This window comes from Oncorhynchus nerka, linkage group LG13 (genome assembly GCF_034236695.1).
Source record: "Oncorhynchus nerka isolate Pitt River linkage group LG13, Oner_Uvic_2.0, whole genome shotgun sequence".
In the NCBI taxonomy this organism is placed as follows: domain Eukaryota; kingdom Metazoa; phylum Chordata; class Actinopteri; order Salmoniformes; family Salmonidae; genus Oncorhynchus; species Oncorhynchus nerka.
The window spans coordinates 66178379-66198453 of NC_088408.1; the positions used below are offsets into that span (position 1 = coordinate 66178379).

General features: G+C 45.7%; 1 protein-coding gene across 1 annotated transcript in view; it reads left to right on the plus strand.

Moving 5' to 3' along the window:
* The window catches only part of LOC115139922 (homeobox protein cut-like 2), a 125900-nt gene that overhangs the window by 53058 nt on the left and 52767 nt on the right, over positions 1-20075 (plus strand). Inside the window, 2 exon segments of the mRNA XM_029677798.2 lie at positions 4556-4666; positions 5529-5576. Of these exon segments, the coding sequence (XP_029533658.2) occupies positions 4556-4666; positions 5529-5576 (159 nt within the window).

The window sequence follows — 20075 nt, forward strand, 5'->3', positions numbered from 1 at the left end:
AGTACTGTATCACCAGGTATTGAAGGATCTATTTGATATCATATATTCAAACAATATGAATTGTTATTAAGGCATGATTTGTTACACTAGGGAAAGGGGATACCCGGTCAGTTGCCCAACTGAATGCATTCAACCGAAATGTGTCTTCTGCATTTAACCCAACCCCTCTGAATTAGAGGTGCAGGGGGCTGCCTTAATCAACTGTCCAGAGAGCAGTTGTTGTTGGGGGTTAACTGCATTGCTCAAGGGCAGAACAGCAGATTTTTCCACCTTTCCGGCTCTGGGATTTGAACCAGCAACCTTTCGGCTACTGGGCCAAAGCTCTGAACCGTTAGGCTACCTGCTAATGGGGAACATTTTAGTGACAATATTTGCACCGACGGTTATGGATGAAGATCGTCATGAAAATAAAATAACCACTCATAACCAGGCGTTTACATACCGCTCCAACAGATCCACAGATGATGCAATCTCTGTTGCACTCCACACTGCCCTTTCACACCTGGACAAAAGAAACACCTATGTGAGAATGTTATTCATTGACTACAGCTCAGCGAACAACACCATAGTGCCCACAAAGCTCATCACTAAGCTAAGGATCCTGGGACTAAACACCTCCCTCTGCAACTGGATCCTGGACTAGCTGATGGACCGCCCCCAGGTGGTAAGGGTAGGCAACAACACATCTTCCACGCTGATCCTCAACACAGGGGCCCCTCAGGGGTGCGTGCTCAGTCCCCTCCTGTACTGCCTGTTCACCCATGACTGAATGGCCAAGCATGACTCCAACACCATCATTAAGTTTGCAGACGACACAATAGTGGTAGGCCTGATCACCAACAACAATGAGGCAGCCTATAGGGAGGAGGTCAGAGACCTGGTCGTGTGGTGCCAGGATAACAACATCTAACTCAATGTGATCAAGACAAAGGAGATGATTGTGGACTACAGAAAAAGGAGAACCGAGTATGCCTCCATTCTCATTGACGGGGCTGTAGTGGAGCAGATTGAGAGCTTCAAGTTCCTTGGTGTACACATCAACAACAAACTATCATGGTCCAAACACACTAAGACAGTTGTGAAGAGGGCACAACAAAGCCTATTCCCCCTCAGGAGACTGAAAAGATTTGGCATGGATCCTCAAATCCTGAAAACGTTCTACAGCTGCACCACCGAGAACATCCTGACTGGTAGCATCACTGCCTGGTATGACAACTGCTCGGCCTCTGACCGCAAGGTACTACAGAGGGTAGTGCGTACGGCCCAAGCTTCCTGCCGTCCAGGACCTCTATACCAGGTGGTGTCAGAGCAAGGCCCTAAAGGAGTCAAAGACTCCAGCCAACCTAGTCATAGACTGTTCTCTCTGCTACTGCATGGCAAGCAGTACCGGAGAGCCAAGTCTAGGTCTAAAAGGCTTCTTAACAGCTTCTACCCCCCAAGCCATAAGACTCCTGAACAGTTCATCAAATGACTACCCAGACTATTTACATTGTCCCCCCCCCCTTTTTTTACACTGCTGCTACTCTCTGTTTATCATCTATGCATAGTCGCTTAACACTACCTACATGTACATATTACCTCAATTAAGTCAACTAACCGGTGCCCCCGCACATTGACTCTGTACCAGTACTCCCTGTATATAGCCTCACTACTGTTATTTTATTGTTGCTCCTTAATTATTTGTTTTCTTTTTTCATTTTCTCCCAGATTATTTTAGTAGATACTTCAACTTTTTTTCTTCACGGCATTGTTGGTTAAGGGCTTGTATTCAGCATTTCACTGTGCGTACTACACCTGTTGTATTCGGCGCATGTGACAAATAAGATTTGATTTCAAATTGTTTTCTCTTAATGTCAGTAGAGGGGCCATGACAATGTTGTTGTTTTGGCTCTCTACTCCAATCACTTTGGATTACCATTTTGGAGTCACTTTTATTGTAAATAAGAATAGAATATGTTTCCAAATACTTCTACGTTAATGTGGATGCTAGAATGATTACGGATAATCCTGAATAAACCGTGAGTAATGATGAGTGAGAAAGTTACAGAGGCATAACAGCATACCCCCAAAATAAGCTAACCTCCCCTGTTATTGAAATGGTGAGAGATTAACAGGGTATGATAGTTGTGTCATTGTTCACGATTCATGTTGGTCTATCCGTAATCATGGTTGCATCCACAGTGTTTAGAAACATATTCTATTCTTATTTACAATACAATCTACTCCAAAATGACACAATACATTATTTACCATTCATTTCAATTGGGCGCTACATTTTCTGAAACACCACCAAAACAAACAGCAAATGCATCCAACAAGTTTGTGGAATCACAGACTTGATGTAATCATGCCGTGCTAGGAATATGAGACCAAATACTAAACTGACTACTTTAATACACATACTGTATACACTACATGGCCAAAACTTAAACATCTCATTCCAAAATCATGGACATTAATATGGAGTTGGTCCCCCCTTTGCTGCTATAACCACCCTCCTGGGAAGGCTTTCCACTAGATGTTGGAACATTACTGCGGGGACTTGCTTCCACACAAGAGCATTAGTGAGGTCGGGCACTGATGTTGGGCACTTAGCCATAGCTCGATGTTGGTGTTCCAATATATCCCAAAGTATGGTTTTCGATGGGGTTGAGGTCAGGGCTCTGTGCAGGCCAGTCAAGTTCTTCCACACCGATCTCAACAAACCATTTCTGTATGGACCTTGCTTTGTGCACAGGGGCATTGTCATGGTAGAAACAGGAAAGGGCCTTCCCCAAACTTCCCCTGGACTGCCAGAAGGTGAAGCATGATTCATCACTCCAGAGAATGCGTTTCCACTGCTCCCGAGTCCAATTACGACAAACTTTACACCACTCCAGCCGAGGCTTGGCATTGTGCATGGTGATGTGCGGCTGCTCGGCCATGGAAACCCATTACATGAAGCTCCCGATGAACAGTTATTGTGCTGACGTTGCTTCCAGAGGCAGTTTGTAACTCGGTTGAGGAAACCGCTTCAGCACTCGGCGGAACAGTTCTGTGAGCTTGTGTGGCCTACCACTTTGCGGCAGAGCCATTGTTGCTCCTAGATGTTTCCACTTCACAATACCAGCACTTACAGTTGAACAGGGCAACTCTAGCAGGGCAGAAATTTGACGAACAGACTTGTTGGAAAGGTGGCATCCTATGACAGTGCCACATTGAAAGTCACTAAGCTCTTCAGTACGGGCCATTCTACTGCCAATGTTTGTCTATGGAGATTGCATGGCGGTGTGCTCGATTTTAAACATCTGTCATCAATGGGTGTGGCTGAAATAGCCAAATCCACTAATTTGAAGAGGTGTCCACATACTTTTATGTAGTGTAAGTGAATCTGTCCCAATAGTCCCCTAAAATGGGTGGACTATGTACAAAAAGTGCTGTAATTTCTAAACAGTTCACCCGATAAGGATGAAAATACCCTCAAATTAAAGCTGACAGTCTGCACTTTAACCTCCATAGTCATTATAATTTCAAATCCAACGTGCTATTCAAATGGTTATTATGGCTGGCTTTAACTGTCGTCTAAACTTCCATGCCCGTCCCAGCCCTACCTGACATCAATGTAAAGATGTAGGAAGGCAGTGGAAGAGAGATTTGAATAAGGAAGAGGCTTCACTGTTATCTGTGTTTATTGTGGCAGAAAGAACGGACAGTGCTTTGTGTTTGAATCTTGTCTGGGCTTGAAATCAGCTCCTCGTTTCTCCAGGAAGCTCTGTATTTGTTTATAAGGGTATTTGTCAGGATATTGGGTCTTTCCCACGTGACTCTGCCTTGTTTTTCCTTTTTCTCTCCTCTCTCTTTCTACACACTCTCTCTCTCTCTCTTTCTCCACTCTCTCTCTCTCTCTCTCTCTCTCTCTCTTTCTCCACTCTCTATCTCTCTCTCTCGTCTCTCTCTCTCTCTCTCTTTCTCTCTCTCTCTCTCTCTCGTCACTCTCTCTCTCTCTTTCTCTCTCTCTCGTCACTCTCTCTCTCTCTCTCTCTCTCTCTTTCTCTCTCTTTCTCCACTCTCTCTCTCTCTCTCTCTCTCTCTCTTTCTCCACTCTCTCTCTCGTCTCTCTCTCTCTCTTTCTCTCTCTCTCTCTCTCTCTCTCTCTCTCGTCACTCTCTCTCTCTCTTTCTCTCTCTCTCTCGTCACTCTCTCTCTCTCTCTCTCGTCTCTCTCTCTCTCTCTCTTTCTCTCTCTCTCTCGTCACTCTCTCTCTCTCTCTCTCCACTCTCTCTCACTGGAGTTCCATGGTTGTTGCAAGCGTATTGATTATTTCAAATACTGATTATCTAAAAGGCTTTCAGCTACTGTAGGCATTGGATTTATTTTGGCTTAATTATTTATGGGCCAGGGCTTGCAGTAAGTATTACCGCTATAAGATCATGAAGGATTACATTGTTAATATTCAGCAGTGTATTTTTATTTATGTCACCTTTAAGCTGCACTGTATGACTGTTGGCAGCCTCTCTAAGTGCTGTCTCTCTCTGCCTCTCTTTTTCTAACTCTCTCTCTTTGTCTGTGTTTATAGAGGGAGCTAAACTCAATAGCGTCTGAGCTGGCGGGGCGACAGGAAGAGAGCGAGCACTCCCACAAGCACCTGGTGGAGCTGAGCCGGGAGTTCAAGAGAAATGTTCCGGAGGTGAGTGCCCCCTCCCCCCCTGCCCCTTTCACCCTCCAACCCCGTGCCTTCTCCCAACCCTGCCATGAGTTCCGCGTGTCATTCGGCTCGTCTCCGCTCCACTAGGCAGACTGACTTTCTCAGTCTCTGGCAGTGTTTGAGCCCCGCTTACCTACAATATGTGCCTGTAATTTTGTATTTATTTTTCAAATCTGCTTTAGTGTATATCATTGGCGCACAATGCTTGGGACAAGTCCGTCATTACCCCACCCCCCTCCTCCAGGTCTGCTAAGGTTTAATTGAGTCCCTGTGGCCTATAGCTAGGTGTTGTTTAAGGTCAGAGTTCCTGGGATCTCCCAGTCAGACTACAGAGCCCCTATCCCTGTGTGAGAGTGTGCTGTAATCTTGTCAGTATAGTACAGGTGCAGAAGGCAGGATCAGGCTGTCACCACAGGCAGACCAATCCCCTTACCGGGGGCTGACTGAGAGCCAGGAGGAAGGGAGCGGCTGGAGTTTGTACAAGCTGGAAATCCCCACTTACAGACTCTCACTCAAACCTCAGCTTTTCCCAATTTATAACACCCCCCCATCTTCCTCCCTCCCTCACACTTCAGCCCAAACCAGAGATGTTGCTCCTTCTGCTGGAATTTGTGCTAAAGTAAAATACATCTGGGATCAAACAGCATTTGACATTTGACAGTTGTTCGTTAGACATTTGGCAGTTGTTCGTTAAAATGGTCCATAACAAGTATAAGCATGTTCAATGCTATTGAGACAAATTACAATACAAAGTGCAGTAGAAGTCTTTCCCGGTCCTCACCAGGGCAATTGGCTTCTAATGTCTCAAAAATGGTAAGCATTTGTTCTGTTTGTCTGTATTCAGGAAGTCCGGGAGATGGTGGCTCCTGTCCTCAAGACTTTCCAAGCTCAGGTGAGTCTACTTCTACTTCTCCTTGTCCATGTTTTGCCGGTGGGGCTTTGACGTGATTTAGAGAAACTTGACCACTACATCCTGACACAAAAAAAACTCAGCACATGAAACTTTGGCCTTGGATGGATGATAGGGTGGGTCCGGGATAGAAATGAATGTGTAAGGACCCCGTTCTCATGTTACACTTCATCTGATCCTTATTGACTGGTATCTTCTCTGTCAAAGTGGAGTAGCTCTCTATCTGCCATTAGATGATCAGATATCTGGCTACTCATATTCTCTTCCCTGAGACAAGCCCTCATTTCCTGTTTGGGATTGTGCATTCTCAGTGCCCTCTCTGACGCTGTCATATTGAAAAAGTCATCTGATACCTACCAAGGCTCTGCTCTAGCCATTAAACCAAGGTCATAAATCACATTTGTGAGCTACGTTATGGTCCACAAAAAGCAGAGGCATATTGAAGTGATGCCGCAAATAATGTTTCCAGTCTACCTCTCTCTCCTCAACTAACCTGAAAGCTGAATCACAAAATATGATAACACTTTTTCTGGTTCTCATGTGTGATCATAGTCTACGTGTTTTTTGAAGTGGTTTGTAATTATCTATGCCAGAATGACCGTCTGTTTTGTCTGAAGTCATTGCTGATATGTGAGGTTGGTGCCAATGTCAATTAAATGACTGTGACTGCAAAGGCAGAGACATGAAAATACTGTATCTAAAGTGCCCTGATGTATCTTTATTGTGCTAACATGAACCTAGGGGAGTCATTTGAGCACTATTGATGTTTGACAACTGGGAGCAAAGATGTTTGGTAAGTAAATAAAGTAGGTAGCTGATAATTAAGGAGGCCTCTGTTTTGAAGGAAGAAAGGTATCAATGCTTCCACTGGAAGTGTTTGTAGCAGTAGTTATTTAGTAGAACGACTATGAAACGGTCAACTCTAGTGACTTTTTAAAAGGACATTCTTCCCATTGTATAATACAGTTTTAGGGTTTGGGTCCCCAAAGCTCCCTTGCCCCCCAGGTAGCGCATATGAACACGTCATAAGCCAGGTAGCCAAACCTAAGCGGGCAGGTTTGGCTACCTCACTGGCACAAATGGCTAAAGAACCTTTAGAACGATGTTGTACTCAGACAGAGCTAAATCACCTTTAGAAATTACACGGACAGATTATTGAAAGTATGTTTGGTAGAAATGCTATGATGTGGGGGCACTAATTTTGAATGCAGAAACACTGAAAGGTCTGCACCTCTACTTTGGATAACTCTCATCAAAGTGCAGATTTGAAAGTAAATTGTACTAGCTACCTACTGTATATACAGTCATTCTCAGCTATTTTCAGAAGGGACATTTTTTTTGCCAGAAAAAAGTATGCATCATCATAAATAAAACCCCTGGTGTTTTCTGATACACTTTGACCTTCCTGCTTAATGTCAAACAGCTTGTGGAGGCTTGTGAACTTTACCCACCAGTAATCTGCCAGGCCTTAGAGTAAAGCTGTGGGAGTTATACCTGCTGCTTCATGTGAGAAGCACAGTAAATAGGACTTGTAATTGCAGGAGCTTGTTTGGCTGTGTGTTTTGGGATACACTAAAGCTCCTCTACAGCTGCACCGAACAGGTGGTGTATGAGTCACAAGCGTGTGTGTGTGTGTGTGTGTGTGTGTGTGTGTGTGTGTGTGTGTGTGTGTCTATATTTGAGAGATCTGCTCCCCCCTCCTCGCCCGGGGCTGTGGCCCAGAGGAGTCCCTTTTGGTATTTGGACCCTCATCATGGCACTTTTAAAAGAGAAGTTTCTCCCTTTGAAGTGTTTGCGACATGACAGGCTCTATTTCTTTTCTGTTTCATTTCAATGTACCCCTCCTACTTTCTCTCTCATCCCTCGTCCGATCTCGTCTTCTAATTATCGTTAACCAGGCGACTGATTAGAAACACGTCGACGGCGACCTAGTTTTCACAGAGCTGAAGCACCAGAAAGGGTTAATCCCAGAGCTGGTGGCTGTCATTGGTCGCTTCCCTCCTTCTTCTCCTTCGTTCCTCTTTTCTTTCTTTCCCTGGAAGTTTGCTAATGAGGTCCCGTCAGAGCTTGGGAGAGGTGTTAATTTGGCCTTGTGAAGTGGGAAGGAGATTAAGGACAGTGAGGAGCTGAGTTTACGGCTTAAAATACACCGCTGTCCTTATTAATCCACTGGGCCCTGGGAGACCAGCGTTTTTGGTTTTATAATGAACACTGTCTTATAATGAAGGTAATTTTAATAAAATTTACTGCAGAGACAGATGAGATGGTACGTGTCTCCATGGTCTCCGGCACACCTTTGGGGCTGGGGGATATGAGTTATTTCTCAAATAACCGATCGCAGGAGAGAGAGGCCTGTTGGACTGGGCCTGAGCCTCGTTTAGCGCCATGTGCCGTTCACACAACTTTCACACAACATTCCCTTGCCATCTGACTATACGGTATTGCAGACTCCACCAAGCCTACATGGGATCCAAGATGCAATTTACACCTCGCTCTCATTTTAGAGTGTAAATCCCCCATAAGACTTCACCTTCTCAACAAAAAACTGTGATGGAATTCTGGAATCTGTTGCCTGTGGATTCCTGTGCGGCTATGTTCTTCTTCATACAGCTAGATACTGTAGATACAAGACACTGTAGATACTGGCTTTGAATTGTTGGGGATGTCAGGCCCAAATGAACCAGTCATCAAATTTTCCCCTCTTCTCTTGATGTCGTTTGGTAACCTACTCAGAGTAAGAAAACAGCAGCCCGGGACCCTAATTGAGGAAACTTGCTTTACAATAATCCGAGGAGTAATTTAGCGTGCACAATGAGAGTTGTGGTGCTTGCGTTGCGCAGATGGAGAATCTGATAAATAGTTTGTAACGTGTAATTAGCTTCTCTGCCGGTTACATACCATTAACCCCTCGAGCTCAGGAATCATTATTGGCCCTCATTATCAGCCAGAAAGGTACAATCGAGCTGACTAGACGTCAAAACATCAAACAGCTATTAATGCAATGCCGACTGAGGGTTGGATGGGCGACACCTGTTTTCTAACTGTGCCATCTCTTACCCTGAGGTTGTGGTGATGATATGTGGAGTAAATGTTGATCATTCTCTAGGAGTAAGGAGTAGGCTATGCAATGTAGTGCTCTTACAGAGAGGAGATCATCCTAAATCTCTTCAAGTCAATAGCAGATATATTGGTAGAATTCTGTACAGGTGTATATTGGCAACTTGATCACCCGGGTAGGTGCTACACCGACATCAAGGGTTTTACTGGTAAGAGGTGAAGAAATGACAGCCGTTCATAAAGCCATCTCTATTAGGAATCTAGGAATTCATATCTGCTTATCATGTTACACGTGTGTTTTTATCCAAGCTCCATTAATGAGCATGTTATGAATGTGAATTTCAATACCTTTCCAATCAAGGCATATAGGTACTTCAGACGTCTGCAGAGACACCGGTCTATCAGGCGATATGAGACCGATGTCCTGCAGAGACACCGGTCTATCAGGCGATATGAGACCGATGTCCTGCAGAGACACCGGTCTATCAGGCGATATGAGACCGATGTCCTGCAGAGACACCGGTCTATCAGGCGATATGAGACCGATGTCCTGCAGAGACACCGGTCTATCAGGCGATATGAGAACCATGTCCTGCAGAGACACCGGTCTATCAGGCGATATGAGACCGATGTCCTGCAGAGACACCAGTCTATCAGGCGATATGAGACCGATGTCCTGCAGAGACACCAGTCTATCAGGCGATATGAGACCGATGTCCTGCAGAGACACCAGTCTATCAGGCGATATGAGACCGATGTCCTGCAGAGACACCGGTCTATCAGGCGATATGAGACCGATGTCCTGCAGAGACACCGGTCTATCAGGCGATATGAGACCGATGTCCTGCAGAGACACCGGTCTATCAGGCGATATGAGACTGATGTCCTGCAGAGACACCAGTCTATCAGGCGATATGAGACCGATGTCCTGCAGAGACACCAGTCTATCAGGCGATATGAGACCGATGTCCTGCAGAGACACCAGTCTATCAGGCGATATGAGACAGATGTCCTGCAGAGACACCGGTCTATCAGGCGATATGAGAGCGATGTCCTTCAGAGACACCAGTCTATCAGGTGATATGAGACCGATGTCCTGCAGAGACACCGGTCTATCAGCCTCCTGTTGCAGACCTGCACATAAACCCTGAGCCCAGAGCCTGAACCCAGAGCCTGAACCCAGAGCCTGAACCCAGAACCTGAACCCAGAACCTGAACCCAGAGCCTGAACCCAGAGCCTGAACCCAGAGCCTGAACCCAGAGCCTGAACCCAGAACCTGAACCCATACAGAGCAGAGCGGGCAGCACTGCCGCTAGCCAGGTAGAGACTCAGACACACTCTTTGATCATCCATCGAGAGGAGACCAGTCCTTCCTCTTTTTGATGAATTCCTGAAGGAAATGATCATTCGTCTTGAATGTATAAATATGTTATGAATAGTGGAATGAATCAAAGAGTAAAGGTGATAATTAATTATGGCGCTGTGATAAAAAAAATCTGTGCGTGTTATGACGCAAGCTTCCTCCATGTCATTACGAGAGGCTCTATAATTACCTTTCTGCCCGAGCCAGCGCTCCTGGCTGTGCTGCCGGTGGCGAGAGCGACGCGGCGCTGCGGCTAACGGTCGTAAAGCTTTTCCCTGCCTAATTGTCTGAGGGGCTCTATGGCACTTTCATAGATGAGGGACTGCGCCGTTTGTGAAATGCAGCAGCGATGCTCCCGCTTAAACAGCTCAATGAAGACCGATCTTCGTCATGAACGAAATTGTCTGGATATAAGGTGCAGATAGGCTGATCGGATGGTCAGATGATCGGATGGGTCGGTGGGGTTGGGTTGGTTAGTAGAGTCCTCATCTCATGGTAGGTGTCTTTAACGGTGAGGTTGGCACGGTGTTGAAAGTGTGACTTTGTCCAGTAAAACACAATGTGGTAGCGATAACCCCCCTTCACAAAATTCAACAACACGATTTAATCTCCAGAACAATGCAATGAGGTACGGTAGCTGAGATATCTCTGGATGTGACCCATTCCAACTCCCCTGTCTGGCTGGATCTGTCACACCCTACCATGTCCATTTTCACCAAGAGCTCGTACTGGGCTCATGAGGCGGTTCTAATGCGGTCTCCACCTACCTCTGCTGTCTGTCTGTCTCAGGCTCATTGAGCAGCCAGCCAGCCAGCCTAGGTCCATACAGGAACTCCAGGCCATTAGGTATGAACAGCACACATCGCACCTCCGGCCGATTGTTGGGAATATAATGGGCTGCAGGAGCCATGTAAACCAGAGACACACTCCGCCCATGTCTAGTGGAGAGAAGGTGTGGCTCGAAGCACCAATAGGAGCTCATATTTAACATGACCTCCCACCTCTCATCTCCAGTGGCGCTCCACACACAGCCCTCCACTCACCTGATGCAGCAGTAGTGCTCCCATTAAGAACATACTGTATTGTACTTGTCATGCTTCTGCCTTGTGGAGTTATTTTCTCTGCATTTGAATTACTGTCATTAATATAGTTACAGTAGCCAGTAGAGTAAGAAAACACGTATTGGTTAAGAGGTTCAGTCGAATCTCATTTATTTTTCCAAGCATGAATTACTGGGTTAGAATATAATGTCCCTCGGCCCATGCAGTCTGTTCTGTGGAAGCAGTCATCTCTTTCTTCTGCTTCCTTTGACACTGGTAATAATTAGTGTTGCAGCTCTGCTAATTCAAAAGTCCATACACAGAGACCTAGGGAGTCGTGTGGGACATGCCACAGAAGAAGACCCAAAGCACAGAGTTTTAGATATGACTCTCTCTAACTTATCTTCTTCTTTCTTGACTGATGATTTGATTCAGTTGTGTTTGGATCCCTCCTCCTCCATCAGCCTCCCAGTGTTAGTCTCATTACACCTCTCAGTGTTAGTCTCATTATACCTCTCAGTGTTAGTCTCATTACACCTCTCAGTGTTAGTCTCAATATACCTCTCAGTGTTAGTCTCATTACACCTCCCAGTGTTAGTCTCATTACACCTCCCAGTGTTAGTCTCATTACACCTCCCAGTGTTAGTCTCATTACACCTCCCAGTGTTAGTCTCATTACACCTCCCAGTGTTAGTCTCATTACACCTCTCAGTGTTAGTCTCATTACACCTCCCAGTGTTAGTCTCATTACACCTCCCAGTGTTAGTCTCATTACACCTCCCTCCCAGTGTTAGTCTCATTACACCTCCCAGTGTTAGTCTCATTACACCTCCCAGTGTTAGTCTCATTACACCTCCCAGTGTTAGTCTCATTACACCTCTCAGTGTTAGTCTCATTACACCTCCCAGTGTTAGTCTCATTACACCTCCCAGTGTTAGTCTCATTACACCTCCCTCCCAGTGTTAGTCTCATTACACCTCCCAGTGTTAGTCTCATTACACCTCCCAGTGTTAGTCTCATTACACCTCCCAGTGTTAGTCTCATTACACCTCTCAGTGTTAGTCTCATTACACCTCCCAGTGTTAGTCTCATTACACCTCTCAGTGTTAGTCTCATTACACCTCCCAGTGTTAGTCTCATTACACCTCCCAGTGTTAGTCTCATTACACCTCTCAGTGTTAGTCTCATTACACCTCCCAGTGTTAGTCTCATTACACCTCTCAGTGTTAGTCTCATTACACCTCCCAGTGTTAGTCTCATTACACCTCTCAGTGTTAGTCTCATTACACCTCCCAGTGTTAGTCTCATTACACCTCTCAGTGTTAGTCTCATTACACCTCCCAGTGTTAGTCTCATTACACCTCCCAGTGTTAGTCTCATTACACCTCTCAGTGTTAGTCTTATTACACCTCCCAGTGTTAGTCTCATTACACCTCTCAGTGTTAGTCTCATTACACCTCCCAGTGTTAGTCTCATTACACCTCTCAGTGTTAGTCTCATTACACCTCCCAGTGTTAGTCTCATTACACCTCCCTCCCAGTGTTAGTCTCATTACACCTCCCAGTGTTAGTCTCATTACACCTCTCAGTGTTAGTCTCATTACACCTCCCAGTGTTAGTCTCATTACACCTCTCAGGGTTTTGCTTGAGGATGCGGTTGTGATATGTCTGCGCATCCCAGTTGGTGATATTCATCATTATTGCAGCGTGTTTAAATATAAGGATTCACACCAGGTATAGAGAGAGAAGGGGCTGATGTTATAAATAGCTACTTTCCTCTCTAGCCATGTGGAATTGATGAGTTTCAGCACATTCTGCTTTGCAGTGCTGGGTTTAATTTCTATAGTCCTGACAGCACAAACCTCTGACCCCGGAGACGCCACGCCTGAGTAACGATACTGTGCAAATGTTAGCCATGTTTGAGGATGGACGCACACAGAGGTGTCTGTGCTGTGCTGCTCTTACAGGGCCGCAGACTGCCCATACATCCTCTCCCTGTAAATCTCCTACCACCATAACAGCCAGCCACTCACATTCCCTCACACTCCCTTACCCACCCCTTTGACAAACAGGTGATCTCTGAAACACTCACTCCTCTCAACTCCTAACTAGCATGCTACTGTAGCAGATACCCATAGACTTCCAGTCATTGCGCTAACGCTAGTTAGCGTTGGCTCGCAAAATTACCTCAGACTTCCTTCATACTGGACACAGAGACATAAAAATGCTATACAGAGTTCTGGGGAAGTAGGTAATTGCCAAAGTCTCGTTAGGCTCCCCCAAGCACCCCAGTCTGAGATCAGAGCAGAGTAAAGTAGCCGTGTTCTTGGGATGCTCTGACTCCTGGCTGGCATCCTCTCAGCTCCTGGCAAGAGCACAGTCAAATTAGCCAATAAAAATGTGTGAAATCGGTGGCTCTGCGCCGGCGAGGACATGCCAGGAGAAATAAACATCAGCGTTCGTACAACCAGGAAAAACCCATGTGAGGAGGAAAAGGCGGAACGGGGAGCTGCTCCACCAATTCCACATTGTGATGCTGTGATTTTCGCCAAACAACCACTGAGCCACAGACCCAGTCAGTCACAGAAACAGAACCAGTTAGAGACGGAGAGAATGTCTTCTTACGTCCACCACAGAGACACAGCTGGAGATGAAACCAGTTGCAGTGCAGTCACATTTGGAACATGGGCTCCTGTCAGAAGACAAAGTCCGCCTGTGTGGTGAGATTTTAATTCCCTCTTGTCTGGATCCTCCAGTTTTCATTTCACATTGTGTTGGGCTGTGAAGTTTATTTTCAGTAGAATCTAAACCCACTAATTAAATATCATAACTTTCAGAAGAAGGCTCTCCTAAAGGTACCTGAAATTTTTATTTAGACTTCAAAAGAAGCCAAGCCTTTAAAGTAAATCTATTGTTTTTCATTTAGACTTGCAATTTTCTCCTCTCTTGTGAAAGCACCGCTGTATGTAGTTATGATTGATCTGGTAATTAAAATATGCAGAGAGGGAAAAATATTAACTGCTTCTTTTTTTGCTCTCTTTTTGTTTTAGAAAACAGCAGCCCCCTTTTTCTCTCTCTCTCTCTTTCCAGCACAGATAATTACATTTCATACATTGATGTTCTTTACACAGCATTCATCGGCCTCATTATTTTTCAATTTTCATCTTTCTAGTGGGAGATCGATAGATTGATAAAATGATGGAGCCCATCTTAAATAATGCAAAGGAGAGAAAAGTTACGCTCACTTTTGCTGCTAGCTAAGTGTTTGAACTTTTATTCTCCTTTCAAATTATGTTTAATATCCCATGAAGGTACTGTAGGCCTCAATGCTACAGTCTTTAATTAACTGATATAATTCAAAGGGTTAAATCATTTATTTACATTTTTTGCTGTCCCTGTACAGAAAATGTGGAGTTTTGCACATACAGTGTAGGATGACGCTTGTCAGGGCCAATATCCCAAACTATAAAAAACTAGCAATTCAAAGAAAGACAGCGTAAAGTAGGCCAATTAGTACCTAGGGAACATTTAGCTAGGAGAGATAGCAGCTCAAAATGTCACACGCACTACCATTGGACCGGTTGTTTATAATGTGACCTGACAGTTTGGGTCTCTTCAATAACGGATTAACTACAATACTAATTAACATGTGGTTATATTAAAGCAAGGAACTCTCCTGCAGAGGACGAGAACTGTGCATAAAGAGGAAAGAAAGAGAAGCAACCCATAGTTTTAGCTCATGTATAGTTTAAGGGGAAAGGTTTTTTCCCTCTACATACAGTACAGTCTAAATTCATTATTTCTAGTTACTTTCTTCAATAAAATACATTGTCCTAAATTATATCTCCCCTTGTGCAGCCAAACCCGGGCACCACAGAGCTATTTGCCTTTCCCACAAACAGCTCTCGCCTGTGGGTCTCTTCCCTTCTTTCCTCTCATGAGAGAGGAGTAAAGTGGCAATGGTAGAGAGAGAGAGAGAGAGAGAGAGAGAGAGAGAGAGAGAGAGAGAGAGAGATCTTCAATTAAAGTAGCAACTCTGCATCTCCCTATGATTCCGTCCGAGTTCCGTCCCTTTTAATTGGGTCTCCGTGGAGTAGTGTGAGAGTTCCCATTCCTTCAGCATGATGGGCCCAGCCTGGAGAGGGGCTGCTGGGACAGCCAAGGGGAACAGCTGCTGATGTTGGGGCCCTGCCACTGACACAGGGAGAGAGATGGAGGACTAGAGGCGTCAGCTGGATCTGAATGGAGAGGGACACACTGGTACGAACAGGGGGCTTGGCCGTGTGTCACTCTTTACAGATGGACCAGGTTATTCACTCGGGACACAGAGTTGCTTTACAACACATCTCTCTGGTTTTTAACGGATTCAGTGTGTGGCTTGATCCGGTGTGGTGTATGTGTACCACTCAGTCTGTTTAACTGGAATGAGGTGTTGAATGCGTGGTTGTGTCATTTGCGTGGGTGCATGCATGAGTATGGGATTGCGTGCTTGCCTGTTGTTGTGTGTGCCTGCGTGTTGTCTAGCGAGACACATGAAGGACAGATGTTGGTGCTGGAGGATTATGTGATGTCTGTGTTTTATTAATTGTTTATTAATTGTTTACCACTAATACATTTAACCCGTGTCCACGAGCAGGCTTCTACAGACTCCCTTTATCACATGCTCAGACACACACGTATGCACACCCACTCACAAACACCCACGCTTAAGAGCACATACACATTCTCAATCTGCCCTCTCTCTTTTCTTTTTCATTATTGTCCCTGTTGTCTGTTGTGAAGCATAGGGAGGGAGGGTTGGGGGTAATTGCAGGCATTGTGAGCAGGTCATCTGCCTGTGCCCCTGTTGGACGGGGCTGGAGACCCCAGCCTGGGGGATGTATGGTGACACTCATCTCCACAGACACTTCCTGGCATGCCTGGCCTTGGATACCATACTTATGCCTATGCATGTGTGTGTGTGTGTGTGTGTGTAGTGTTTGCACCCTGAAGCCATCTGTAGCAGTGCCGCTAGTACTGTTACAGCAAGCCCATGAGGCTGTGGGCATTGGGCAAATGTGCTCTTCTATTCCTCCAGTCTTCCCATATAAAGTATTTTGTAAAGTCTGTTTTTTCACTCATTGAAGATGCTTCCTCTCTCTCTAATGAGGCAGAGCCTGAAATGGCAGTGGGGCTAGCTAGCGTTGCTGATATCCTGTGTGAAAAACTGCCCAAATCACAGTGTCTGCAGCCGTGCGCCAGGTTGCTTCATTTATTCCCCGGGTGGAGTTGTCCTACACTCTGAGCGTATAGAGGCTTACGTAACAGTAGGAGCGCAGTCATGAAACTCTGATCTAAAGCATTCTGAAAGGTTGCTTTATGAGATTCAATTCAAAATGGATCTCCTGTAGGCTAAACCGTGTATATTTTTCATTATAAACTGTGTGGTTCGAGCTTCTGAATGCTGATTGGCTGACAGCCGTGGAATATACCACGAGTATGACAAAACATTTATTATTACCGCTCAAATTACATTGGTAACTAGTTTATAATAGCAATAAGGCACCTCGGAGGTTTGTGGTATATGGCTAACACTCCGTGTTGCGTCGTGCTTAAGAACAGCCCTTAGCCGTGATATATTGGCCATATACCACACCTCCTTGTGCCTTATTGCTTAATTACGCTCATATTTGAAACTAATTTTCAACAATATGATAAATCTTCTAGCTTCTGTAGCTTGGTATTTTCTCAGTGAGACTTGATCTTTCCTTATTTTCAGTGTAACACTCATCCCATCATGTGTCATGTGTGTTCAACTAGAACCCCAACATTAACCCCAAATCTAAACCAACCTGGACCTGTAACATGAGGGATCAGACAGGATAGATCCTCATTACAATCATGAGGAAATCAAACTCCTGGCAGGGGAGGTCAACGAGTGTACATTAACCAAACAGACCATTTGTTTTTAGAACAGCCTTGGCACCGGCGTGCATGGGCTTTAGGCTGGCATCCAGCGGTCATGGAGGATGTCCCAACCAGGGGGGAGTGCAGTGCGGGTCCGGGCCAACTCTCTCACAGAGACAGCGGGGAGTGCAGTGCGGGTCCGGTCCAGCTCTCTCACAGAGACAGGGGGGAGTGCAGTGCGGGTCCGGGCCAGCTCTCTCACAGAGACAGGGATGTGTGCAGTGCGGGTCCGGGCCAGCTCTCTCACAGAGACAGGGATGTGTGCAGTGCGGGTCCGGGACAGCTCTCTCACAGAGACAAGTGGGAGTGCAGTGCGGGTCCGGGCCAGCTCTCTCACAGAGACAGGGATGTGTGCAGTGCGGGTCCGGGCCAGCTCTCTCACAGAGACAGGGATGTGTGCAGTGCGGGTCCGGGCCAGCTCTCTCACAGAGACAGGGATGTGTGCAGTGCGGGTCCGGGCCAGCTCTCTCACAGAGACAAGTGGGAGTGCAGTGCGGGTCCGGGCCAGCTCTCTCACAGAGACAAGTGGGAGTGCAGTGCGGGTCCGGGCCAGCTCTCTCACAGAGACAGGTGGGAGTGCAGTGCGGGTCTGGCCAGCTCTCTCACAGAGACAGGTGGGAGTGCAGTGCGGGTCCGGGCCAGCTCTCTCACAGAGACAGGGGGGAGTGCAGTGCGGGTCCGGGCCAGCTCTCTCACAGAGACAGGGGGGAGTGCAGTGCGGGTCCGGGCCAGCTCTCTCACAGAGACAGGGGGGAGTGCAGTGCGGGTCCGGGCCAGCTCTCTCACAGAGACAGGGGGGAGGAGGAGAAAGAGAAAACTTGCTCACCGGGTTGCTGATTTACACTGCCACAAACTGGACTCTCGAGTCTCTAAATGGCCATCAGGTCACCTCCTAAAAGGCTTTATGTACTGTTATGACAGTTACTCCACTTTTTTTCTGCAAGCTGGTTTTTGGGAGAATGTTGGCTCACCTCTGAAAGCACTGCACTATATAATTGTTTTCTATTAAAGTGTCATCCAATTTTCTTCAGTATATAGTATTGATAAACACTCTTAAGGGTGCACTTACACACACTCGCACGCGCGCACACACACACGCGCACACGCACCTTGTGAATATTACTCTTTGTCCTTACCTCGTTCTAATTATAGTGTATGACGGCACACCTTCACAGATCTAACAGGGATCTGTCATTGACAGGCCCACAGAGCTCCATGCTCACTGTGAAAATGAGTGATATCTCTCTGTAAAATATGTATGACATCAAAAATCCTTAAAGGTTATTACAAATGAGTAATGGGGTGAGAGCAGTAAAAAAATTGCCCTCCCAGGGTGTCGTGTTTAAATATGTAATTTAACATGCTCCAATATAGAGCTGGACTGGCTCCCAGCAGTGGGATCGTGCCTGTAGGCCTGGCTTGCCCACACTGTCTGTCTGTCTGCCTGCCTGCCTGCCTGCCTGCCTGCAACATGGAACATGCCTTGTTATGAGCTCCAACCAATGATTTACAGTATATATACAGTGGCAAGAAAAGGTATGTCAACCCTTTGGAATTACCTGGATTTCTGCATAGACTGATCATCAAATTTGATCTGATCTTCATCTAAGTCACAACAATAGACAAACACAGTGTGCTTACACTAATAACACACAAATGATTGTATTTTTGTCTTGTCTATATTGAATACATCATTTAAACATTCACAGTGTAGGTTGTAAAAAGTATGTGAACCCCTAGGATAATGACCAAAGGCTAATTGGAGTCAGGAGTCAGTTAACCTGGAGTCCAATCAATGAGACGAGATGGAGATGTTGGTTAGAGCTGCCCTGCCCTATAAAAAACACTCACCAAATTTGAGTTTGCTATTCACAAGAAGCATTGTCTGATGTGAACCATGCCTCGAACAAAAGAGATCTGAAACGATGGGTCAGAAGTTTACATACACTAAGTTGACTCTGCCAGTAAACAGCTTGGAAAATTCCATTAAATTATGTAATGGCTTTAGAAGCTTCTGATAGGCTAATTGACATCATTTGAGTCAATTGGAGGTGTACCTGTGGATGTATTTCAAGGCCTACCTTCAAACCCAGTGCCTTTTTGCTTGACATCATGGGAAAATCAAAAGAAATCAGCCAAGACCTCAGAAAATAAATTGTAGATCTCTTCAAGTCTGGTTCATCCTTGGGAGCAATTTCGAAATGCCTGAAGGTGCCACATTCATCTGTACAAACAATAGTATGCAAGTAAACACCATGGGACCAAGCAGCCGTCAAACCGCTCAGGAAGGAGAAGCGTTCTGTCTCCTAGAGATGAACGTACTTTGGTGTGAAAAGTGCAAATCAATCCCAGAACAACAGCAAAGGACCGTGTGAAGATGCTGAAGGAAACAGGTGCAAAAGTATCTATATCCACAGTAAAACGAGTCCTATATCGACATAACCTGAAAGACCACTCAGCAAGGATGAAGCCACTGCTCCAAAACCGCCCAAAAAATTCAGACTACGGTTTGCAACTGCACATGGGGACAAAGATTGTACTTTTTGGAGAAATGTCCTCTGGTCTGATGAAACAAAAATATAACTTTTTGGCCATAATGACCGTCATTATGTTTGGAGGAAATGGGGGGAGGCTTGCAAGCCGAAGAACACCATCCCAACCGTGAAGCACAGGGGTGGCAGCATCAGGTTGTGGGGGTGCCGGAGGGACTGGTGCACTTCACAAAAAAAGATGGCATTATGAGGCAGGACAATTATGTGAATATACTGAAGCAATATCTCAAGACATCAGTCAGGAAGTTAAAGCTTGGTCGCAAATGGGTCTTCCAAATGGACAATGACCCCAAGCATACTTCCAAAGCTGTGGCAAAATGGCTTAAGGACAACAAAGTCAAGGTATTGGAGTGGCCATCACAAAGCCCTTACCTCAATCCTATAGAAAATGTGTGGGCAGAACTGAAAAAGCGTGTGCAAGCAAGGAGGCCTACAAACCTGATTCAATTACACCAGCTATGTCAGGAGGAATGGGCCAAAATTTACCCAACTTATTGTGGGAAGCTTGTGGAAGGCTACCTGA